General features: G+C 39.1%; 2 protein-coding genes across 7 annotated transcripts in view; one reads left to right on the forward strand and one right to left on the reverse strand.

The window, feature by feature from the left end:
• Nucleotides 1–15786, forward strand: part of ICA1L (islet cell autoantigen 1 like) — a 59702-nt gene extending 43916 nt beyond the window's left edge. For 4 of the 5 annotated variants that reach the window (XM_043910366.1, XM_043910368.1, XM_043910365.1 and 1 more), the window contains 3 exons: nt 3459–3713; nt 4558–4647; nt 10566–10704. In XM_043910366.1, the coding sequence (XP_043766301.1) occupies nt 3459–3713; nt 4558–4647; nt 10566–10681 (461 nt within the window). In that variant the 3' untranslated portion in view covers nt 10682–10704. Of the gene's footprint in view, nt 1–3458; nt 3714–4557; nt 4648–10565; nt 10826–15649 lie in introns of those variants that run through there. The other variant, XM_043910364.1, reaches the window with a different exon arrangement.
• Nucleotides 15787–18596: 2810 nt separating this feature from the next.
• FAM117B (family with sequence similarity 117 member B) overlaps nt 18597–26130 on the reverse strand; it is a 68227-nt gene continuing 60693 nt past the window's right edge. For both annotated transcript variants that reach the window (XM_043910369.1, XM_043910370.1), the window contains one exon: nt 18597–22490. In XM_043910369.1, coding sequence (XP_043766304.1) covers nt 22172–22490 — 319 coding nt within the window. In that variant the 3' untranslated portion in view covers nt 18597–22171. The remainder of the gene's footprint in view (nt 22491–26130) is intronic.

Raw genomic sequence — 26130 nt, forward strand, 5'->3', positions numbered from 1 at the left:
ATCTTTAATTGGTTACTATTTGGGGTATATAAGTGCTATTTTTTTTTGCATATTAGTTTTATATCCTGCTACTTTGCTAAATTTGTTTATACTTTGAGTTAGTTTTATGAGTGATTTTCTGGAACTTTCCAGGTAAACCATCATGTCTTCTGCAAACACATATAGTCTGGTTTTTCCTTTAACAACGCCTGTGACTGTAATTAATTTCTTTTTTAAAATTGAATTGGTTACTACGTCCAGAACAGTGTGAAATAATAGCAAGCATTTCCTGATCTTGGTGTCAGTGACTGTTTCTGAATTAATTAAGATGCTAGCTTTTAGACTGAGGTATATATTTTATACTGTTAAGTATCCACACATTACTGTTTTCTCAAGAGATTTTATTAGGAATGGTTGCATGCCCGCTCCTTGTTGAATTTTGCCAACAGCTTTTTCAGCATCTATACCAGTGATTATTTGATGTTTGCTCTTAAATACATTAAGATGGTGAGCTATATTAATAGGTTTCCTGATATTACACTATCTTTGGATCCCAGTTATAAATCCAGCTTTTTCATTGTGCATTGTCTGTTGACATTTTATTTACTATGTTTTCATTGATATTAATTTCCCTGTGAAAATATCTCGGCCTGTGATTTTTTTAGTTTTCTTCTTTGTGGAAATTGATCAGTTTAACCTTTTTACCTGTCCTGGGATCAATTTTAGTAAGTTGTATTTTTCTCAGAAATTAATCATTTTGTCTGGGTTTTCAAATTTATTTGCATAGAGTTGTACAAAATCTCTTTTGATTTTTTTTAACAGCTTTATTGGGGTATAATTTAAATACCATAAGATTCACCCATTGTAAATATAAAATTCAGTGGCTTTTAGTAAATTTATTGAGTTGGGCAACCATCACAATAGAGAATTAGAAAATATTTCCATTACCTTCCAAATTCTCTCATGCTTGTTTGCAGTTATTCCTTGGTCCCCTCCCTGACTTCCCCCAGACTAGAGCAGATTGTCATCTTGTTGAACTGAGAAAGGGAGGGTGGAAAGGAACGGTTCTTAGTTCAAATATCATAGTCTTTCATTCTTTCTGAATCTTAATAGATCTTCTTGTGTAAATGTTTCTTCATTTGAAGTATGTCCTTGGAAAATTTTCAGAGATTTTAAAATAAATTTCACCAGTTACTTAAAAACTGATATGCAGGTCCCTGGACCTCACCATTGTATCATGCCAGGAGCCTCTTTGATTTTTATTGATAAATGTAGTCATGATTTTTCTATTAATTATTATTTAAATACCCCATGGATTATGATATGAAACATCTTCTTTATCACTATTTTTCAGAAATTCCATTCACCTTTCAACCAGGAGTTGTTTAAAAGAAGGTGTTAAGAATGTGCAGGCAGAGGAGCCTTTTAGTTTCTGGTCTCATTAAAAAATGGTCTCATTTTTATCCTTTAATCACACTTTATTTAAGGTACTAATTTAGTAAGTTTTTGTTTCATACATAAATATAGGAATCACAAGACCAAATACAGTTGACCCTTGAACTCAGTGGGGGTTAATGGGCCCCCATCCTCCGGCAATTGAAAGACCTGCCTATAATCGATTGTGGTTGTTGCTGAGTTGCTAAGTCATGTCTGACTCTCTTGTGACCCCATGGACTGTAGCCCACCAGGCTCCACTGTCCATGAGATTTCCCAGGCAAGAATGCTGCAGTGGGTTTCCATTTCCTTCTCCAGGAATTGTCTCATTTTATTTCATTGTAATCAGAGCATGTTGTTTTAAGAAACTGATTTGTGTGTGTGCCTTAGTTACTAATTTCTGTGAATTTTCAATGTGTGCTTCAAAAGAAGGTATATTTTCTATTAGGGTTTGTATATATTCAAGAACAGCCACAGTAGAACCTCCCCAGAAGTCTAGTGGTTAAAACTTTGTCCGCCCAATGCAAGGGGTGCAGGTCTGATCCCTGGTTGGAGAACCAAGATCTCACATGCTGCACAACATGGCTGAAAAAAATACAAACTACTGTGTTGATTATGTTGTTTGGATCTTTCACATCTTTACTTCTGTCCTCTTGGCCTGTTTTTTAACTTGGTATATTATAGTCTCCTATTATTAGCTTCTGTTTTTCCTTGCATTTCCTACAGTTTCTGTCTTACACATGTGGTTGCTTAGTTATTTTATACATAAATATTTATAGCTATTAATTTCATTGTGAAATGTGGTCATTTTGACCTTTCAGTTCAGTCACTCAGTCATGTCCAACTCTTTGAGACCCAATGGATTGCAGCACGCCAGGCTTCCCTATCCATCACCAACTCCTGGAGCTTGCTCAAACTCATATCCATTGAGTTGGTGATACCATCCAACCATCTCATCCTCTTTTGTCCCCTTCTCCTTCTGCCTTCAATCTTATCCAGCATCAGGGTCTTTTCAGTAGGTCGGTTCTTCACATCAGGTTGCCAAACTATTGGAGATTCAGCTTCAGCATCAGTCCTTCCAATGAATATTCAGGACTGATTTCCTTTACGATTGACTGGTTGGATCTCCTTGCAGTCCAAGGGACTCTCAAGAGTATTCTCCATCACCACTGTTCAAAAGCATCAGTTCTTCGGTGCTCAGGTTTCTTTATAGTCCAATCTCACATCCATTCATGACTACTGGAAAAGCCATAGCTTTGACTAGATAGACTTTTGTCAGCAAAGTAATGTCTCTGCTTTTTAATATGCTGTCTAGGTTGGTCATAGCTTTTCTTCCAAGGAGTAAGCGTCTTTTAATTTCATGGCTGTAGTCACCATCTGCAGTGATTTTGGAGCCCAAGAAAATAAGTCTCTCACTGTTTCCATTGTTTCCCCATCTATTTATCATGAAGTGATGGGACCGGATGCCATGATCTTTGTTTTTTGAATGTTGAATTTTAAGCCAGCTTTTTCACTCTCCTCTTTCACTTTCATCAAGAGGCTCTTTAGTTCCTCTTCACTTTCTGCCATAAGGATGGTGTCATCTGCATATCTGAGGTTATTGATATTTCTCCTGGCAGTCTTGATTCCAGCTTGTGCTCATTTTGCATGATGTACTCTGCATACAAGTTAAAGAAGCAGGGTGACAATATACAGCCTTGACATACTCCTTTCCCAATTTGGAACCAGTCTGTTGTTCCACATCTGGTTCTAACTACGGCTTCTTGACCTGCATACAGATTTCTTAGGAGGCAGGTAATGTGGTCTGGTATTCACATTTCTTTAAGAATTTTCAACAAATTTCTTTAAGAATTCTTTAAGGATTTAAGAATTTTGATATGTAGCCTACCTAATTAGAAATTATCTTCACATAAACTTCTAATCACTTTATTTGTTAAAATTATGTTAATAAAATATGAGAATGAAACAAACTTGATTTGCCATATATTCTACTCTTATTTCCTTGAAAAGATAAAAGTCATTTTGTTTTTATGTTCACTTAACAGTTGCAAAAGATTTGCCAGTAGATTCACTGGAAGATGATTTTGAGAAGGAATTCTCGTTTCTGAACAGCCTCCTAAGTCCTGGCTGCTGGGGTGCTGGTGAAGCTTCCCAGGAATGCCAGGCTGTCTTTGGAAGCCCCAAGGCCAGTCTCACGTGCCAGGAGCCTTCTGGGGGGTCCCAGCCTCTTGCTCACTCGGCAGGATTCCTCCCTTCGCAGCTCTTTGACCTTGGCCTTCATGCTGCTGGAGCTTTCAACAGTAAGTGTCTGTGCAACATTTGGACACCCCTGAATTGCTGTATATTTGTGAAGCAAAACTAGGTACATGTGGGTGCTGAAATCAACAAGGAGACTAAGTTAGCTTCAGTACTGCTAGATAAAATCTTCAGTCACACCAGTCAACAAGAAAAACAACAGGTATCACTGGAGTCTGTCAAGGAAAGTGAAACAAAGGCTGTCTTCCTGTCACCTCCTCTAAACCCCATATTTTCTTCATTGACTTTCTCAGGTATCTTCTCTACATAGAAAACCAGTGTCTTGTTTAAAATTCTTGATCTGCTAAGTTATCCCTGCCTAGGGCAGGTGACACTGTTTCTTCCACCTAGCAAAACTTGATACATTCTCTTCCTGTGAGCTCAGAGATGACAAAAGAAAAGGGAACAACTCCGGAGCTGCTTCCATGACAGCCTTCCGGGCAAGGCGATGGGCATGGAGGGCTGTGTAGAAAGCTGGGAGCAGAAACGGGTCACTTGCTTTGTTTACATGACAGGGAGTCTCTCCACTCACCTGCTGTTCCACCATCCTGTGTCCAACCCGACGCCTTGGGAATCGTATTGTTCCCCACTTCGTAATGGTTCCTAAGTCCTATCAATTACATTTCTAAAATGTGTCTCAAATGTCCCACTCCTCTTCCATTTAGAACCTCATTTGGTTTCCTGGGTTACTGTGACTCCTCCTAACAGGCCTCCCAAGCCCTAATTATATTATGGAATATTACCCTGGAACAAAGATTGGAGGACCTTTATTAGATATTTTTCCCTTGTTTTTCTGATGCTACTTCCCATTTGATTAACAATGTGTAATTTTATTATTTGTCTCCCCAGGCTGGGCCTCCTTTGGGGGATTAGAATTTCCTCTTTCACACATTGATAACCAGCCAGTGCCTTCACAGAGTCCAAAGAAATTAACAAAATGTAAGTTATTTATTTACATTATCTGCCATTATAATAAGTCAAATTCAAGTAAGTTTAGAAAAGAATCATTTTATAGCCTTTGCCTCATATTGTCCAGAAAATTATTTTGTTAATAATGAATTAAAATGAAAGCTGTATTTGGCTGTCCCTGACTGTGGAAAGTAATGACTAGACTTTGTGGGCTTGCCATAGTAAACTATATCCTCTACTTCAATCTTTTATATTTTGTGTTAAAGTTTATTGATAATGGATAATACAATTAGAATAGAACATGCTCTTCGTGCACAAGATGCCTGTTGACAGAGAATGCACTCAGGCTTGTAGCATAGGACCTTGTACATGGTAATTGCCAACATATATCGAGTACTAACTATATTTTGTCTGCAGAGCTGGTTCATGTTGTAATTACCATGTAGGATACACATAGAAAATAGACCCATTCCCTGTCTTACAGGATCTTATACATATTAATCCTAGTCACTGACGTTGATGTAACTTTTTAATTGGACAGAATTTCTCAGACATACAGAAATGTCATAAATGAAAATGGCACGGAGAACACCTCCAGGCAGATTTACCTGTTGTCAGCTTTTGTCCCCTTTGCTTTGTAAGGCGTGTGTGTGATGCGTGCGTTGTTTTATCTGAACCACTTGCGGGTGCGTCACATGCACCGTGACCCTTCACTCCTAAAAGCTGCAGCTGTGTTTCCTGAGCACAGGTGTGTTCTCTTGCACACCCACAACACGGCTGTGATGTCAGAAGTGCCAGCATGCTTGTCTGTAATGTGCTAAGTGTCTTATCTTGTTTGAGTTGACCCAGTAATGCCCTTTAGCCCCGTGCTGCGTCTGCCTGGCCAGGCAGGGGTGGGGGAGCCTGTGGTCGTGTGCTGTATGCACTTGCCATATCTCACGAGACTCTTTTAATCTGAAACATTTCCACAACTTTTGATTTTTTTGGATATGGGCATCTTAAAAGAATATCGTCCCTCTGCTCCACTGTTGTTTTCAATAGAAGGCTCCTTATTCAGTTTGATTTGAGGTCTTCTTGTAATTAAATTTAGGCTGTTGGTTTTCCTGAATATCTGCTCAGATTATCCTGACTGGAGTACACAGAGGTGATGTTCCTTTCTCAGGTTTAAGAGCTCAGAGCTGTCCCTCTCTCGCACATGGGGGCTGTTCCTATTGACCACTCACCCAAGGTGGTGTCCAGTTTTCCTCCCATGTGATCACCACTTTGCTCTATCCTCCCTGACGATGACTGAGCGGTCTGCGGGAAGACGCTGTGAAGCCTTGTACACATCCTGATCTTCTTTGTTGGTCAGCGTTTCCACTTAGGTTTAGCATCCATTTTTGCTTTTTGCCTGATTCAGCCTGTCCTGCTACAGGTGAAAAGTGGTGATTTTCCAACCCTAGCACTCTCTCCACACTTTTTTTTAAATTGTAGTAAAAACACAGAACAAAATCTAGCATCTTAGCCATTTTTAAGTGTACAGTTCAGTAAAGTATATGCACTTTGCTATGAAAAATCTGAAACTTTGTATCCATTGAGCAGTGACTTCCTATTCTCTCTTCCCAGCCCAGGGAAACCACCATTTTACTTTCTGTTTCTATGAATCTGACTGCCTTACACACCTCATGTAAACAGTCATGCAAGCACTTGTCTTCTTGTACCTGGCTAATTTTACTTAGCACAATGTCCTCAAAGTTCATCCATGTTGTAGCATGTGACAGGATTTCCTTCCCTTTTAAAGTTGAATAATATTTCATTGTATGGATGTACCACATTTTGTTTATCCACTCATCCATTAATCACAGTTTTTAAACAGCCTTACTGACATGTCATTCACACGCCAGACACTTGGCTTCTTCTACCTGCCGGTGCTGCGTGCTTAGTCGTCAGTTGTGTCCGACTCTTTGCGACCCCGTGGACTGCAGCCCGCCAGGCTCCTCTGTCCATGGGATTCTCCAGGCAGGAATACTTGAGTGGGTTACCATGCCCTCCTCCAGGGGAATCTTCCCAACCCAGGGATCGAACCCAGGTATCCCAGATTGCAGGCAGATTCTTAACTGCCTGAGCCACCAGGGAAACCCAAGAATACTGGAGTGAGGAGCCTATCCCTTCTGCAGTAAGCAGAAAACTGTCTCTTATTCCCCATTTACATATGTATTCAGTGTCAGAATGGATTCATACGTTTTCTGTGGTTTATAATCACTACTGTACTTAATCATTTTGGTTCTCAAATTGTCCCCATGTTGACCAGTGGGGGCACTTTCAGGCTGACATCTAAATTTTTGTAGTATCAATATTTTAAAATTTTCAAACCATTTCAGACCTACAGAAAGGCTTGCAAAAATAATACCAAATATTCCCATATTCCCACCTAGATTTCCCAAAATGTTACCATGTTTGCCTTATTCTGTGTGTGTGTGATATATGTAATTTCTTGTGAACTGAAATTATTCTGAGACTTAAGTAGCAGGCATAATGCCCTTCAGACTTAAAAATGTTAGCATCTGTTTGCTAAGAAGGACATCCTTTTACATAATCACAATTTAGTGATCAAAATTGGAAATTAAACATTACCATACAACTGTTATCCAATGTATAGATCTTATTCAGATTCTTTCAGTTGTTATAAAATAAAATAGTGTTATAAATTATATAATGTATTTTAGAACAAGAGAAAAAGATTATTTTCCTAGACCAGGATCCAACCCAGGATCACACTGTACTTGTTGTCAAGTCTCTTTAGCCTCTGAATCTGGGACAGTTCCTCAGTCTTTGCCTTCCATGTTGTGGCTTTGTGTGTGTGTGTGTGTGGTTTATTTTGTAGAATATTTCTCAAACTGAGTTTATCTGAGGCTGTCTCATAGATTCGGGTTCTGCATCTTGTCAGGACTGGCAGCACAGGAACGGTATCGTGTGTTCTTAGTAAACCATACCAGGGGCACACGGTGTCTGTTCTGCCCCGTTGCTTACGATGCTGTTAACTTCAGTCACTTGGTTAAGGTGGTATCTGCCAGGTTTATTCACTAGATGATGAATAATTATCATGTGGAAAAATATTTTGAACCTGTGAGAATGGCTTGTTTCTGATTATCAAAGTTTCACGCACTAACTTAGCATTCCTTGATAATTCCTGCGTGAAACGTCTGTCACTGTGGTTGTTGCCAGGTGACACTTTTCTGTTTCATCATTCCTTCTGCGCTTACTAGTCGTTGTCCCACTGTACAGAAAAGCTCTGTCTTGTCCTTCTACTGACTTGTTGATAGGTATCATTGTGGGCTCATGGAATCCTGTTTTATTCTTCCTAATACTTTGGGATAAATCAGCTGGGGAATCCGTCAATTCCAAGCAAATCACAGATTCACAGCAGCCAATTCTGAATACAGACACCCTTAGGGATTCAGACTATTTAGTTTTCTCTTTTTAAACTCACTAAAACTTAATTGTGTTTAATCATTAAAAAAGTGAGTAAATTTCACCAGTGAACACAAAAAAGCTGAGATACTGGGAACGCTGCTATTTGCCTGTAATACTTGAGGCTTATTGTGGAGGGGAAATAAGGGGGAAAAGCTTTCAGCAAAAAGCTACAATAAAATTAAGCCTTAGAATTTTAATAAAAATTAAAATTCTTAACAATTTTAAAATTCACTCATTAAGTACCCCCCACTTCATTAGTCATTAGTGAAGTGAAGTGAGTCGCTCAGTCATGTCCGACTCTCTGCAATCCCATGGACTATATACAGTCCATGGAATTCTCCAGGCCAGAATACTGGAGTGGGTAGCCATTCCCTTCTCCAGGGGATCTTCCCAACCCAGGGATCAAACCCAGGTCTCCCACATTGCAGGTGAGTTCTTTACTAGCTGATCCACCTTAAGGAAATGCAAACTAAAACCAAAATGCAATAATACCATTACACACCTATCAGAACAGCTTAAATAAGAAATGAAAGCCACTCGTGCTAACAAGGACATGGAAGAACCCGGACACCACTTGTGGGAGTGTCAGTTATTATTACCGTTTGGAAAACTGGCAGTTTCTGCTAAAACTGAAATACACGTACCACAAGGTGCATGTACCTTCCACTCCTAGGTACACATCCCACAGAAATGCATTCACCTGTTGACCAAAATAGAGGCAGAAGGGTGTTTTGACAGCACTGTTGCTCACAGCCCCGAAGGGTATTTGTTTTATCTGTGATGCTGGGTGAGAGGTTGGGTCAGGGTGGTGTGAGCAGTGACTGGAAGGGCCACGAGGGAGCTTCTGAGGGGCGGTCATGTTCTGTTTCTTGATGTCGGTATTTTTATGGTCGCTTTTACTGTATGAAAATTAGTTATTTGGACTTTTTCCTCTATACATGCATGCGTGCTAAGTCGCCGCAGTCGTGTCTGACTCTGTGCCACGCGTAGCCCACCAGGCTCCTCTGTGCGTGGATTCTCCAGGCGAGAATACTGGAGTGGGTTGCCGTGCCCCCCTCCAGGGGATCTTCCCGACCCGGGGAATCGAACCCCCGTCTCTTTGCCTCCTGCACTGGGTGGATTCTTTACCACCAGCACCACCTGACTCACTCACTCACCCTCCAGTTGCTGTCCTCTAAGAGTCTCTGTGGGCAAGAAAAGTGCACAAGGAGAGCCCCCGTGAAAATAACGTAATTAAGACCTTTATTTCCCATTGTGACAGATAAATATAAAACCAATCCACATTTGTAGAATGCTGTACAATCTTCATATGCTCATCAGAACCCCTCAACAGCTGTTTGAGGGAGTTTAGGCATTAATGGAACAATCACATGTCCTGCTTGACACTGTTCTTCAAGTTTAATTATTAATAGCCCCCCCCCCCCGCCCCACTTCCTCTCAAGTAGCCTGGTTTAATAATAAATTATATGATCTTTACAAATGAGGAAGCAAGGGGACTCAAGGTTAGATGACTTGCTCATTGTTACTTATTAGTAGGTAGTACACCCAGGACTCAGAGCCAGAGTTTCGTGTGGGCATCAGTGACACTCCCTTGGGGTTCCCAGAAGCAGAACTGGTCACACAAGGCTGCCTTTCACTCTGTCTGGATCCCTGAGGCGTGGGGTCTCCAGCCCCCTCTACTGTGTAAAGTGATGGCCATGATTGTAAGAGGAGGTTGCTTTAGCCTCTCGAGTTGGATTGCCTTCCACCCTCTGCCCACTGCGTCTCTGGTCTCATATGTTGTCTTCAGATTGTCCCCTGGGTCTCAGCCCAGCTTTCTGGACCCCCTGGCCTTCTGAGATGACCCACTGTCCGTGCCACTGAACAGTCTTTCACTAGTCCCAGCCTTCAGCATAAATGTATTGTTCTTGACTATCTGCCCATTACTTGTAGATTATCCATACATGCAATTTTCCATTCTCCACAAGGAGAGAGTTGGTCAACAGGAAGTTGTATTTGAGACAATTCATTCCATAATATATTTATCAAAAATTTGTAAAGTACACATGGAAAAGACAGAACAACTGTAACGGAAAATGAGAACTGTTGGTGACAGGATGAGGGGATTGTTTCCCCTGCATCTAGTATTTTAGGAATACCTTGATAATAAATACGTATTCCAGGCACTAAGTTTGCAAGTGTAGGAACAAAGGTTACTTTTAACCTTGAGCCTTATCTGAGAGTCTTCTATTACTTCCTGCCTTTCACTTTTAATCAAGTCCTTCTCAGAGCAACATGCAGTTACTTAAGTAGCCTCAGCAAAGCATGAGCTATCTACATTAGCTTTTCAAAATTATCCTCAAGGAGACATAATCGATGTTTACTCTTGTCAGTTGTCTTAAATTTGATTCAAAAGAATCAGTGTCTACTTTAAAATCATAAATGTGGTACAATGATGTGATTTTTAAAAAATCTGAGACTCTTCAATGTGGTTTTTTTTTTTCCTTTTTCACTAGCTCCCAACAGTGGTAACCAAGACATGTCAGCCTGGTTCAATCTATTTGCAGACTTGGATCCACTTTCAAACCCAGATGCTATTGGACACTCAGATGATGAACTTCTTAATGCTTGACTGAAACTACGATGCCTCTTGAATGGCCTTGAGACACCAGTTTTGCAACTTACTGCCTTAGTGGAAAGGAGTTTATGTTGTCACTCACATACGAAGACATTGTGTTTGCAAATTTAACACTTGACAGCCAACTTTAGACAGATGGTAAGGACCAACCACATTTCTATATATTAAGTGTCTATTTAATATCTTGGATCTGCAGCAGTTGGTAATATATGGAAAACTTTAGAGACTATTGAGTCTGAAATTGATACCAAAACTTAGGCTAACAGGTAGGGATAACTGTCAATAGGGATTGGGTTTATTTATTTGGAAAGCCTTTTATGTATGAGTTGCCTTGCTGGCTGTGAGATTTCTATATGTAGATAAAGGACAGCATGTAAACTGGGTTGTGATTTGGGGTTGGCTTTTAAATAAAACACTGGCAGGGGGAATTTTCTGTTGTGGAACATAGCACTAGAAACAAGACTACTTTTGTCTTTAGAAAGGTAGAATAAGATTTGAGAACTCAGTTTTCTTTGATGAAATCACAGAGAAAACTCGGTACTTGTTCTCTCCACTTGGAGGCTAAAGTGTAGTATCTCAGTTCTTTTCTTTCATACAAAATCATGGACACCCTCCAGTTTCATTATTGAATTTTTTTTGGTAAGGTAGCAGGATGAGTTATTTGCTAAGTCCACCCTCTGTAGAAACAGAAAACTCTTCCCATCTTATAAACCACAGGACTGTCCAGCAGTATTTCAACATTGTACTTCATTGTGTCTTCAGGCCTAAGTCTGCACTCATTGCCATCACAACGCCCTGTATTCACATGCCGCCTGAAAGAAGACAAGGGGAGGGTACTCCCTGGGCAACTGCAGTCGTGTTCCTGCAATTACCCAGAAACGTCTACTTGAATGAGGGAAAAATCTAATGAACTCACCCTCGAACAGATGTGCAATACTTACCCAGTATTTCTGAACATGATTTAATCCAGAATACTTTCTGGCAAAGTTACAGAAAGCTCTATATTATCAGTAAAGCAGTCTTTGATTTTTTTCACTTTTCTGTGGGTGACATCAGCTGAGGTTCTATTTGATTATTAAGGACAAACTTACCCTTGAAAGGTTTGGAGTCTTAAGTATCAGAAGGCAGGCTATTTAACGGAAGCTGAAGTATATGCTAATGTAAGCACAGCCATTGTAGACACAAGTCACTCTGTGTCCTATTCTCTCTTCCTGCCCAGCCTTTAGATCTGAGGCAGTTCTCCCGGTTCCATCATTGTGCGGTCCACTGTATCTGTATAAGTGACCATTTTCACTAACATGTTCACAGTAGGCTTCAGTATACTCCTAGTTCCAAGCAAGCTTAATTATTATTTACAGGAGAATTGCTTGTAATCTCTGAGTCACTGTATATAGAAAAAACATTTTCTTAGGAATGGACTAGGGCAGGGAAATCACAGTCCACTTCCCATCCATAGCAGTCTGACCTAACTACGATCTGAACTGCCCACAGGCTCTTTGGAAAACCACAACTGTCTGACCTAACTACGATCTGAACTGCCCACAGGCTCTTTGGAAAACCACAACTGTGGTCAAGTAGTGGGTAGGCTAGAAAGACCCTAACTGAGGGTCAGAAATACGGACTTAAAAGATTCTGTAAAACGTTCCTTAAAATATTTTCACGTGCTTATTCCTATTTCTTTATTTGGTTTAACCCTTAAGAAGCAGTTTGTAATTCTCCCTTTTTATTCAGTGAAATTCGCCAGAGTATAGTACATTGTTCCACCGAAATTCCATCACCAGGGTCATGATTATGAATCACAGTCTAAAGTCTATATCCATGGTCACTCTGAGTTCTTAACTTTGGGAGTACCTCAGAAAATGTTAACTGTCTTGAGTTTTGCCGTTTTTCTCTTATTAATTTTCACTGATGCATTAGTTCGGAAACACTTGTAGAGCTCTGTCACACCCACGCAGAGCAGTCCTCGGTATGGCGTAAACAGAGACTCTGCGTGCAGAGGAGAACCACCACTCTCACTAGGCCTACATCCCCGGCCGAGGATGCAGAGGGGAAGACTGCCCCCCAGCCTGCCAAGAGCAAAGGTTATTAAAAAAAAAAAATAGAAACATACGAGAATTTTTGTTATTCAGTTCTTAAGTTTCTCTAACATTTTTGCTTTCAACGAGTATCCAGTTGCTCATTTAACACAAAAGCAACACTGCTTTAGAAAGTCCAGTTATAACTTCAGCAAGTCTAAAGACTCCATTTTTGAAGTGCACATTTAAAACTTTTATTTTTTCTCAAGGTTAGTTATTTGAAGCTCAATCATTAATTTAAGAGCCAGAAACAGAAACTTGGCTGTATTATACCTAAAATAGGTGTAATAGGAAACCAAGCACATATTCAGTAGCGAGTGAAAGGAAGGACAGGATAAACAGGGAACAGAAAGGTGATCAGTTGCTCTTTGGTTAAATCTAGAACCACCATTCAATAAATAAATAAATTAACCTTAACCAAGGGTGAGCTGAGAACAACTTATCAAAATAAATGAATGCTTTTTATATTAAGTGGGGGGGATAGCTATCTTACACTTTTTAATACCAGACAAAAATGCATTTAAACTTAGAAAAGCCCCCAGAAGAACCAAAATTTGCCTAATCTTTCTTCAACCAACTTTAGGGCAGATTAAGATCAAATTGGTGTAACTTTGTATTTTTTGAAATCTTTCATTAATTGTAAAGCATAAGTCTGATATGATTAGAAACAAACTGTTTTAACAAAACAGGTTTCAGTATTTGCACAATGAAAAAGTGTATTTCAACCATGGATATTTCACATAACTATCTTTACAGACCATCTGGAAATGTAAAGGTCTTAACTGTGTATCAACAAAGGGAGTTTGAATGTGCTATTTTTCTGAGCCTCTTTTATTAATAATAAAATTATAAGATGGCATAAAAAAGTTTATTTTCTAAAGTGTTCAATACAAATCTAGTTATTGTTTCCCTATTCAAAAACTTTGGTTTTTACCTCAGGACCATAGTAGTTAAGAAGGTAGTTTGAATGATATAGATACCACAGAATGAAAATAAAACCAGGGCAATTAATATCCTTGTGAGACTGATTCTTTCTAATTTATTTCATGCAGGAGGGACTTTGTAAGATATGGGAAATAATAGAATGTATGTTCTTTGTGTAAATACTCTTAGTAACAAAATACAGAATACTAAACAGCAAAATTTTGAGCCTGGATGCAATAACCAGTGAAATATAAGCTATATTATTTAACTTGATTTTTGAAAGGAGGAACAAAAAGCTGGGATTAACTGATTCAGTTACTTCTATCTCCCATAGCACTGGCAGGGCCCTGCATTTCCTTACCTTGAGCAGTGAAACAGACCCAGAATCTTGGGATGCAGACATTGAACTGGGAAGCTTTAACTTTACATTAAACTACAAACTGTAACATATTAACCAACTCACCAGTACTGAAAGTAATGCATTTAAAACACACGACAATAAGGGTTCGTTTAAATATACCAAAGAAAACCTACAGAGCAGGATGGGAAGAAAAATGCTTATTGTTAGGATGGGTCACATCCATAAGCCCAACATATTCTATCTTCTCCCATGTTTTATGTGCAACTTAAAAGAAGACTAAAGAGTTCCCTGATGGCTCAGTGGATAAAAAAATCCCCCTGAAATGCAGGAGATACAGGAGACGTGAGTTTGACACCCGGGTCAGGAAGATCGCCTGGAGGAGGGCATGGCAACCCACTCCAGTCTTCTCGTCTGGAGAATCCCCATGGACAGAGGAGCCTGGTGGGCTCCAGTCCATTGCATCACAGAGTCAGACATGACTGAGTGACTAAGCATGCACGCAGAAATAGTTCATTAAGAACTGTCCTTGGCATCTAAATTCAAGACTCAGTGGTGTAAAGAAAACCATTCAACGTCCAAAAAATAAGTAAAACATAAGGTGTTAACAGGTAAGATTTTGAAGGGCATGTTTCTACCTTTAAAAAAAATTTCTTTATTCCATTTCAAAATAATGCTCTCTCATTTAGAAAGTCTAGAAAAGTAGAAGACCAAGAAATCATCCACAGCCTGACCATCTAGGGGTAACTCCTGTTAATGTTACATAGGAACTAAACTGTCATCTGGGTGATTCATTTTACTGTCTGTCTGAAATAAGCATGCAAAGTAACAGACTAAAAATTACTTTTCTAAGTCTTTACCTCAAAAAGTCACATTAAAAAAAAATTCACCAAAAATGTGATTGAAAGTCCCACTTTTTGCCTCTTTAAAAAAGATAGTGGGGGAAGAAAAGATAGTGAAAGTCACTCAGTCGTTTCTGACTCTTTGCGACTTCATGGACTACAGCCTGCCATTCTATGGCCTATTCTCTGTCCATGGGATTATCCAGCAAGAATACTGGAGTGGGTAGCCATTCCCTTCTCCAGCGAATCTTCCCAACCCAGGGATCGAACCTGGGTGTCCTGCATTGTAGGCAGATTCTTTACCATCTGAGCCACCAGGGAAGCCCCTCAAAGATACGCTTCTCAAATTAAAGAAAATAGTTCTTTTGAATTTCTGCAGCTATAGCAACCTTAAAAACCAGAGCTTAAGGATTTGTGTCACTAACTTGCTTGGTCAGGAACCGGTGTTTAACCAGCTTACTTTCTCTTTGCCCTCTGAACCAAACGACCAGCAGTTGAACCAGTGAATACCACAAAGAACAAACAAGGCGATGACCCAAGGGCACATCATCTGCAATGATACCGGACACTTATATTTTATTAATGTCACTGTTACAGGAGAAGTAGCAGTAAGGCTTTGTGGCTAAGTCTTAAGTTGTGGAGTCAGACTTCGTTCAAAGCCAGATTTTGACATTTCTCAGATATATGACCATGGATAAGTTACTTAATCTAATTCTGATCTTGTGATTTATAAAACAGTAACTAGCAGTATCTGGCTTCCTAGGTTTCTGTAAGCACTGGAACGTGGAAAGCTATCAGTTACCTGCCTTTATTATGATTTCAGCTCAACACCCTTGACTGTATTATACCTTACAAGGTAAAATGAATTTCATGGGATCATTTTCCCTGATCAGCAACTTGTGGCTTTTCTAAGGAATGAATAAACTTACCTAACAAAAGAGAAAGGAGAAGATAACATGTGTTTGCTTCCAGTTTTGTTATTTTCATACTCACTGGCCATCTAACTGACTAGCACTGTCATCAGCATTTCCTGAAATCACATAAGAAAACTGAAGTTCAGAGAGGTGACTTCTTTGCTTAAGATCCTGCAGAGCCAGAACTAGTTCCCAAATTGTGGCCCTAAATCTTGGGCTTTTTCTGGATCTCCTCTGAATGAGCCCGATCTCAAAAATAACTGCTTAAGGCATGGAACTGAGACTCCTGGTTTTTTGGCCATCAAAGCTCCATGATAGAGAGTGAAAGTCGCTCAGTCGTGTCCGACTCTTTGCAACCCCATGGACTATACATCCATGGAATTCTCCAGGCTGGAATACTGGAGTGGGTAGCCTTTCCCTTCTCCAGGGGATCCTCCCAACCCAGGGTTCAAACCCCAGTCTCCCACACTGCAGGTGGATTCTTTACCAGCTGAGCCATAAGGGAAGTCCAAGAATCCTGGAGTGGGTAGCCTATCCCTTCTCCAGTGGATCTTCCTGACAGGGAAGCCCTGAGCTCCATGATAGTCTTCTCCAAAACATGATGATTTATTTGGTATGATGCATCCATACTCCTGTATAAAATCAAACAAAGAGTATATGGAGTTAAACTCTCAGTATGAGGAAGATGCAAACCACTGAAGAGAAATTTTTAAATAAAATCAGCAATTTGGAGATAGTTAAAAGAAGTAGAAACAGTATCCTTAAAGACTGCAGTCTCCGTGTTAAGATACCAGACCCCAAAACACATATATACAAAAGTTGTATCTACAACAGTATTTTTCAAATAATTTTTGATGAAAACTCACAGTAAGAACTGTATTTTACTTTACAACGTAGTACATATGTATCCCTGTGTCTTCTAAGGGCTTCCCTGGTGGCTCAGCCAGTTAAGAATCCGCTCGCAATTCGGGAGACCTGGGTTTGATCCCTGGATTGGGAAGATCCCTTGGAGAAAGGAATGACTACTGACTGCAGCATTCTGGCCTGGAGAATTCCATGGACTATATATTCAAGGGGTCGCAAAGAGTCTGACATGACTGAGCAACTTTAACTTTCAAGGCTAGCAAAAGCTTTACATACAAATACTATGCCCCTGTTTGAATATACTTATATTTTTTGTTACACTTCATTTAAAAAAAATGTTAGCTGGACCTATATAGTTCATTTCAAGACCGAAACAGTTTGAAAACACTGAACTAAAGAGATACAAAGGTTATTTATATCATCAGTCAGTTGTGTCTCTTTACAACCCCATGGACTAGAGCCTGGTAGGCTCCTCTGTTCATGGAATTTTCCAGGCAAAAATACTGGAGTGGGTTGCCATTTCCTACTCCAGGGGATCTTCCTGACCCAGGGAACAAACCCACATCTCGAGTCTCCTGCGTTGGTGGGCAGATTCTTTTACCACTGCACCACCTGTGAAGTCACCTACCTGTGTTATCTCACCATGTTCTAATAGAAGTGAAAGTGTTAGTTGCTCAGTTATATCTGACTCTCCAACCCCATGGACTGTGGCCCACCAGGCTCCTCTGTCCATGGAATTCTCCAGGCAAGAATACTGCTGTGGGTTGCCATTTCCTCCTCCAAGGGAACTTTCCGACCCAGGGATCAAACCTGGGTTTTCTGCATTGCAGGCAGATTCTTTACTGTCTGAGCCATCAGGGAAGCCCATTCTAATACAGGTCTAAAATAAATATATTTAAAAAGCAAACAATCTTAGCAAGGGAAAAAATGATATACATCAGCAGGGAACTCCTAGGAAGGGAATGCTAAGTATTTCACAACCAGCCACTTAGAAGAAATTAAAGGGAAAGAATCATTATAGACCTAAAAACTTTTGGGGGGAGGGGGTATATTTAATATTAATGAATCAAAGCAAACAATCAAATAAACGGAGAAAGTTAGGCACACCTAACTTAAGATCTAAATTTTCTCCTCTCAACCTCTTTAAAGGTGGAGGGAAAAGACAGAAAAAAGAAAAATGGGAGAAAATGTTACACCAGTTTGAGAGATTCTCTTCATATTTGATGCTATGTTACATTATAATGTGTTTATATATATGTGTGTGTGTGTGTGTATGTATATATACATACATATATCCACACACACATATATATATCCAAATTACAGTTAACTTTCCCCCCCAGAAATAATTTTTAGAATTTCTTACAAAGTAACTTGGTGATGACTTTTTATGACAGGCAGCCATGGTGACACTTATTTCACTTAAAAGGTGACCCTGCTTTCTAAGAGATTATACTGCATGCAACCTTCATATAGACTAAACCCCCTCAGCCTAAACAACTGCCTTGCATCTATAAATGGTTGTCACAAAGGAAGAATATAGCTGGCTTAGCAAGAATGAATTACCAAAAGGGAAAAAACTCCTTTATGTGTAATTTACAATGAAATTAAGTGACTTCCCCCAGCTAAATCTCTTAACAACCTGTAAAGTACTGAATTTAAACAGGTACATCGTTCAGTATGCTTGCTTGTATTTTAATGTCTGCGTAGCACTTACCACAAATACCAGGAGCTCTCAGTTCTGGAGGAGGTTAAGGAGGAGGTAGCAAGGAAATAAGGAAGAACAACTGAGAATATTATATATCCTGCTTCTTAACACAAATTCATTTTTCTACCTGTGAAAAAGAATATACTAAAGTTTTTTCAAGCTAGAAATAACTGAAAAGAAATTTGCATGTGAGGCAATATTCATAAAAGTACACAGAAAAAGACTCAAGAAGAACAGACTTTATTTTTAACATAAAAGTTCTATTTTCTTGTGAGGCAGCAACAAGTGTTCAGATATAGGGAATACATAAGCACACAGGAACAATATTTATCACCACTGGAAATGCAGTTTTTTGGGAGAATTGTTAGAAAAACAAAACTTTAAAAATTGCATTTGAAAAAGATTTACACAGCTTTAACAGAGATGAAAAATAAACTTTTAAAAAACATAAATTATATTCATCAACAGGATTGTATAAACAAAATATTGTTCAGAGCTGATCTGCTTAACACTAATTTAGGCAGAGTAAAACTTAAACCTTAAAGTGCGAAATTAAGTATTTTAGCTTTTTTAATGCAAATTCAGCACTTCCACTGGTCTAGTCTTGAAATGTCAAAATTCTAAGCATTAAGGAATGAATCTTCAGAGTAGTATTTAATAAATTCAGTAGTGGCGATTTTTCTTTTACTTCAACAAAAGAAAATTCTGACAATCCAGTCCTAATCATGGACACAGAGGAGGCTATAAATTCTGCTATTTTTTTAAAATACCTTTTCCCAGTAAAAGCCAACCATTAGAAAAAAAAAAGTGGGGGGGGGGGCTTCCTTGTTGCCAGTTACTCCACAGTTAGCAACAGCACCTTCTAAAAGGCTGATTTGGCTTGTCACAAATATCAGAAATAGTTTAAAGAAAATGAATCTAGTTAAAAAATAATTTTGGCATCCATGCTCATCATATTAATCAAAGAAGCAAAACAGGTATTTTAAAAACATAACTGCTCACAAAAGCCATGACAACTTAAGATCTAAATTTGACAAGTAACACAGATTTGGTCATGATCAGAAACAGTAAATGTATATTTTTATCACAGCAAGGAAGAAACTGTTTAAGAGCAAAAATAACAACACTGACAAAGTTAATAACCAGAGAATAGCTTCCTTCTGCTGAAATATACAAGCCACCTGTTTCTTTTACCGCAGTGGAAGTAAATTTATTCAAAATTTTAAAAAAATTTAAATTGTATTTCCATTGAAGCTATTCTGATTTACTTACTTTCTGTACAGTTTTCTACAGAATAACAAGATAATTATGGAATGTAATTTTAGAAAACAATATTATGCATTCTATTAAGAGTAGACCCATTTTTTAAAAAAAGTCAACCACCTGTGCACCAAGGTTAAATAAAAGCTAAATGGACTACGATCAGTATTTTTTCAAGATGGCATAAAGCTCATAAACTTAAAATTTAGCCCTTTGGCACTGGCAGTTAAGAGTTTTTTTTATACCTTGTACCTTTATTCCTTCCTTCAAACCTCAGGCTCTATTTCTCCCAAACACGAGGACTATGTCTGGTTGCCATATAATTCATTTACCTGCAAATTCACATTCTCCTTACAGCGAAACATTAAAAGATCCACCTATAAGACTATGAAAATGATAGTATCTTAAAACTGTCTCCCATTCTGATTTTAAATTACTTTAGATTAAGGATATATGAATACAGAAAGATGTGTTAGACAAATGTGAACAGAGTAAGTAGAAAAACTGTATACAAAGTGGCATTTTAGTAAAACACCCTTGTGACTACGTCCAGATGGCAAAAGAAGTCAGTCTGAGGCAAGGAAAAGAACAGAGATTTAACAGAATTCAGGTAATCCAAAAACTGATTGGGGATTTTTTTGAAACCTTATCTTTAACTTCCAACCTTCAACACCAGCTCACCTGATTTCAGTTTTACCCTTCTTCTGTATTTCTGACAGAGCAGTTCTCAGTGGTGAAATGGTAAAGTCCAATGACCAAGGTTCTCAAAAACCAACCCACCAGAGAACACTTAGACCTCGAATAACTGAGCTTTTCCAATTTAGAAGCCACAATGTACTAGTTCCAGGTAAATCAGTTTTGGACGGAAAAGGTACCAGAATTCATCAGGCCTACCAACTGAAGCCTGAGACTATTCAAATGTTGAGTTTACCTAATTTGCCTAAATACATCTCCATTTTTTAACAGGGCATAGTCTTAATTATTTAGATGTTTTAAAGGTACTTAAATATAAGAAGTCCTTTCAGAAGATTTATTGCTACCACTAGGTTTTCTTTGATGGGCTGTATCTGGACAAACTGACATTAACCTTCTAAACGGAATCCCTTTCACAGCATTTAAATGCTCTCTCCCTATAATATGTATGGGACACTAAATTATTGCATCAGAAGGTAGTTTATGAAGATCTCAGAAGGATGCTTTCCATCAACAATGCTGTAACTTTTTAAAAAGCGCTGCTCCGTAATACCACGTACCCAGACATGAAGTCTGCTTCATGTGATACTGGCGGTGCTTGTGGTTAAGATCGGCCTAAATCCCAAATTCTTCAAAGGTTCCTGCTGTTTGTGCTCCAAAGCCCTTCTGGCCTTTTTTTCTCCCCCTCTGTGTGGAATGTTGGAGCAAAAACTAGCAAAGTCTATAGGCAACATATCTCAGCGCCAACCACCACAAAGGAAACATCAGTCTCAAGATTCTGTGACTAAGGGTTGCTATTCAATGGATCACACTCTTGGCAAACTACTAACCCAGACCAAATCCACAAGACGACAACATCACAAAAGCAGAGGAGGAAATCCATGCACAGCCATTTTCAGGATCTCTTGGGGCTATGATACAGTGACGGTTAAAGGCAGAGTGACACCTGTGGGACAGAAGGGAGTTCCTGTGATAAATACTGCGCAGAAAATCCAAGGGGCTCCTTACTCCTAGCTAGCAGTCGACACTGGGCAGGTAAGTTTCCTTTTGGCTCGCTGACTTTAAACCAAGTTCCAATGATGGGTGAGAACATATTAAAGCACTTGTCTCCAGATTATAATTTTTCTGACAACGTGGTGAAATGTGTACAGGAGTAGTGAAGAAAACAGCAGTTTTACAAATATTTCACCCAAAGCACAAACTTCTGACATCAGAAAACGTAAGTCACATAATGTACTCATATTGCTTTTTATCTTTTTTATATATGTACTTGTTCAAGGTATTAACCTATCAATTCTTGTTTGGGAGAACACAGTCATGAGATTAAGATTGCTAGGAAAATGTCAACAATCCCTTTGGTCCCAAAGCTGAAAACAGCTGCGAAAAGCACACCTCTAGAAAGGGAAACAAGAAACAGAGGCCCCGGAAGAACATCCTGTTTGCTACGTTTCCAGAAAATGTAACATTGGTATAAAATGGTCATTTTCATAGAAAAGATGGTTCTTGCAGCATCATTCACGTCTCCCTTCAGGAATCATGTTTGCAGGGATCATTTTTTTTTTTTTTCAAAGAAGTCTAATTTGAGAACAAAAAACGTGATTATCGGCCCTCCAAAAGGAAAGAATGATACCTTTTTCTTGTTTCAACCGGTGCTTTAAGCAAAAGCAGGCTCGGCGCTGAGGGCCGGCCTCCAGAGGGGCCGCTCCCTTCCAGCAGCCACGCCGCGCCGCATCAGTGTGGAAGAGCTGGGGCACGTCACAGCCAACCAGGGGCCACGATGCCATCGCTGCCAAGGGGGCGAGGAGGTTCTCAGTTGCCCAGAAGTACAGCCTCACAGCACTGGGACCTATCCTTCTGCTTCCTCGATGGGCTCTGGAGTGGGGAGGAGAGAGGCCGGGGGCAGGACTGTACTCGTCCCCCGAGAGACTCGCTCTTGCTCTGTGTTGGTGGACAGGGAGGCCACAGCGATGGGCTGCAGCAGAGTGGTGGCCATGCCGGTGCTGACGGTCAGGCTGTGGCCGGAGCCCTTGAGGGTGAGATCTGGCGTGGGGAGCAGAGGCTTCAAGATGCTGACGAGGCAGAAAGCAGAGCCGCTTTTAGGAATGAAATTCACCTTGTTTTTGTCAGGACAGTAAAAGGCTGGGATTTCGTGAAGTTGTTTTGGCCTAGACACAGAATAAATAACCCAAGACTTTTAAGTCACGAAACACCAGAAGTAAGTTTTTTTCTTTAAAAACAACAACTTATAGACACAAAAAAGGAAAACAAATCTCAAGCTATGTCCAAAGCTCCAAATGCCATCAACCAAGGACACATGATTTGAACTATGCATCTCAGAGTGCGGAAGGACCTGAGTTTACTGTTGCTTTCGGCTCCCTGGCAGCCCAGGCTCCACACAGGATGCTCAGGCATCTCAGTGAAGCTCTAAGACAGCCAATGTGAATAAAGAATTTCCTTAAGCAAAAGATATTCCAGCTCTTTAAAGACAAAAATATGCTCCACTATGAGTTTTCCAAAGTCTGTACTATTTTGAAGGGCAAAGGCAAGGAAACGAAGGACATGAGATGTCTATCTTTTGCTGAGCTTTGCCACTGCGTGACTAAACTTTGCTGGGCATTACTTCTCCAAGTGCCCTTAAAAATCTCTTTGAAACAGTTCTGAGTTAATAGCCATAATGATTTTCTGAATAACATAATGTAAATGTAAAATCAAAGTAAAACTAATGACAATCTTCTGTTCTAAAGGTTTTATTGACGTGAAATCCTTCCCTGTCCTCAGGTGCTCTTGACAATTAACCCAAATGGTTGGAAAAGAATACAAGTGTTAGTGGTATTCCCTAAAAGTAAAAATATAAAATTTAAACTGTTAAAGTAACATGGAACTGACACAAAATTATAAAGAAATTCAAATGGTAGAACCTAAATAAACCAAGATTCAGGTGGGAAAAGGTAGTATGATCATACGATAAAAGTATGGTTCTCATCTCTCCTAATTTAAAAAAAAAAAAAAAATCCAAGTGTGCCAAGTCTGCACTAGATTCTGGAGACCTAAAGATAAAATGACATACATGGAGACATACTAAATATGTAGTTCTTGGGACGAGAGAGGTGTAAGGGACAGACTGTATTTCAGTATTGTCAGTCTCCCTTATAATCTTTAGTGTGTTTTTAAAACATAATTCCTGGGCTCCAAAATCACAGCAGATGGTGACTGCAGCCATGAAATTAAAAGACAGTTACTCCATGGAAGGAAAGTTATGACCAACCTAGACAGCATATTAAAAAGCAGAGACATTACTTTGCCAACAAAGGTGCGTCTAGTCAAGGCTATGGTTTTTCCAGTGGTCATGTATGGATGTGAGAGTTGTACTATAAAGAAAGCTGAGCAGAGAAGAATTGATGCTTTTGAACTGTGGTGCTGGAGAAGACTCTTGAGAGTCCCTTGGATTGCAAGGAGATCCAACCAGTCCATCCTAAAGGAGATCAGTCCTGGGTGTTCATTGGAAGGACTGATGTTGAAGCTGAAACTCCAATACTTTGGCCACCTGATGCAAAGAGCTGACTCACTGGAAAAGACCCTGATACTGGGAAAGATTGAGGGCAGGAGGAGAAGGGGACGACAGAGGATAAGATGGTTGGGTGGCATCACTGACTCAATGGACATGGGTTTGGATGGACTCTGGGAGTTGTTGATGGACAGGGAGGCCTGGCGTGCTGTGGTTCATGGGGTCGCAGAGAGTCAGACACGACTGAGCGACTGAACTGAACTGAACTGAAAACAATTCAGAGAAGCTAGGAATCACTTCGAAGTAAGCTTTACCAAACTGTCAGAAATGTCGACAGCAAAAAAAGGTTAAAAACCCCCACAAACATGTCTGAGAGATGGGATAAAAATGGTTTGTAAAATGTTTAGAGGTAGAACAAGTGAGTGAATAACCTCTGACACAAAGAAAGAGGGGGAGTTTGGTAGGAAGATAACTTCTAGAGGAAGGAACATCTGAGCTGGGCTTTAAAGAATGAATAAGCAACAAACCTGGGGAGTAGGTGCCAAAAAAAAAAAAGAAATGTTCCATATAGGCAGTGCTTTGGTTAAGCATATTTTATTGATTAATAGTGAATACTACCCATGGATAGCTTTGGCAAGAATAATTTAAGAAGAAATAAATTACATCATTAAAATTTGTTTTATTTGTGTATTGTTCTTTCTTGGATACAATGGAAACTTTATATGTTGAGTACTTTTAGGGTCACGTGTATTTGGATATACTGTAAGAAGGGCATACACCCCTCTATTTTTACTGACAACATGGTTTTCAATTCCTTAAAGCAGATAGGAAGTTGATATTATGTTTCTATAATTAAATAATGCTTGGTTGTTTTTTTTTTTGGAAGAATTAGTAAAGATAACTTTCATTCTTGATTAGCCCTTTTTTCCCCTAATATAAGTTTTACACCATCCTTCAAATGAGGCTCAGGTTTTTAATTATTGTTTGATTTATCTTGCTAAAAATCACATAAGACACAATGCTGCTAATAGATCTTGAGGATGAAACCTCGTATTTCTGAAATACAAATAAACTTTTTTTTTTTTTTTAAAGGCTAATTCATTAGTTAATGCTATTAAGTAGGTACCTACTCCAAGTTTCAGCTCTGGCCTAAAGGGGATCACATTTCAAATGAATTCTCAACACAACATTAATTATATAGCATTATTATTATCAGTAAGTTTCTCAGCCTCTATACTGCTAGAAGAGAATCTAAAATTCCCTCTCACCTACATCCCATCAGCACCAAAAATACACTTTTAAAAATTACATATATTTATAGTTAAGAGTCAAAAAAACTGTGCAGTTTTTCTTCAACTAATGATCTGATAACTGTGATTTTTAATGACAGAACCTAAAATCAGTTTAACTCCCTTTCTGCTTTCATGAAAACAGACTTAACAACAGATCTCACACAAAGTAACAAAATATAATAACTTGTCTAACGGGCATACAGATTGAGAAACAAAACACTAACAGTAAAAAAAAAAAAAAAAAAGCATCACGCCCCCACCCCTCTTCCAGTCTCCCCTCTTTGAGTCATGACCACAACCCACCAAAAGGAATCAATTTTTACTCCATTTAACTTTTAGGAGAAGATTCTCCAAGAAATTCGTTACCCACCCCTGAGGTGCATGACCAGTATAATACTTAGGCCACTATTAACAGAAGCTGCAAGTTCTAATACTACTACAAAGCTTTCTTCAATTTAAGAAACAAGTATGTAAAAAAAACAAAACACGTACACACACAGAAACCCTCAGAATTAATTTATATATTTTATTTTTCCATAAGTTATACCAAAAGTGACTGTATCTCAAAACAGACATAATTGCTTGCTAGCTGATTTCTGAAAAATAGATGGTCAGACTGGATAATTATTATAGGTATTTTCATACTGATGTAAGGAATTCTTTGGTATTTTTTTTAAAGCCTTATGCAATTTTCTTTTCAAATTCAGGAATAAATTATCAGCTAAGAAATGGTGGTTCCAATTTACTTAGAATGGGAGAGAGGGAAAGAAAGGAAGAAAGGAAGGGGTTCTGTCATACTTTTAAAAAAATCTCTATACTGCAAAGAGGCCATAATATCTAGGAACCTAAGATAACTAAGGTCAAGGAGTTCATTAACTGGCATCAGGAAACAGCCTATGTGACTTCATTAAAAAGGACTTGCTACGTGCAGAAGGCATGGCTAAAAAAAGAAAAGCAAAATCTGGTCTTGTCCTTTCTGGGCCCAAATCCAACTACCTATTTTCTTTC

This window comes from Cervus elaphus, chromosome 8, assembly GCF_910594005.1.
Source record: "Cervus elaphus chromosome 8, mCerEla1.1, whole genome shotgun sequence".
Classification (NCBI taxonomy): Eukaryota; Metazoa; Chordata; class Mammalia; order Artiodactyla; family Cervidae; genus Cervus; species Cervus elaphus.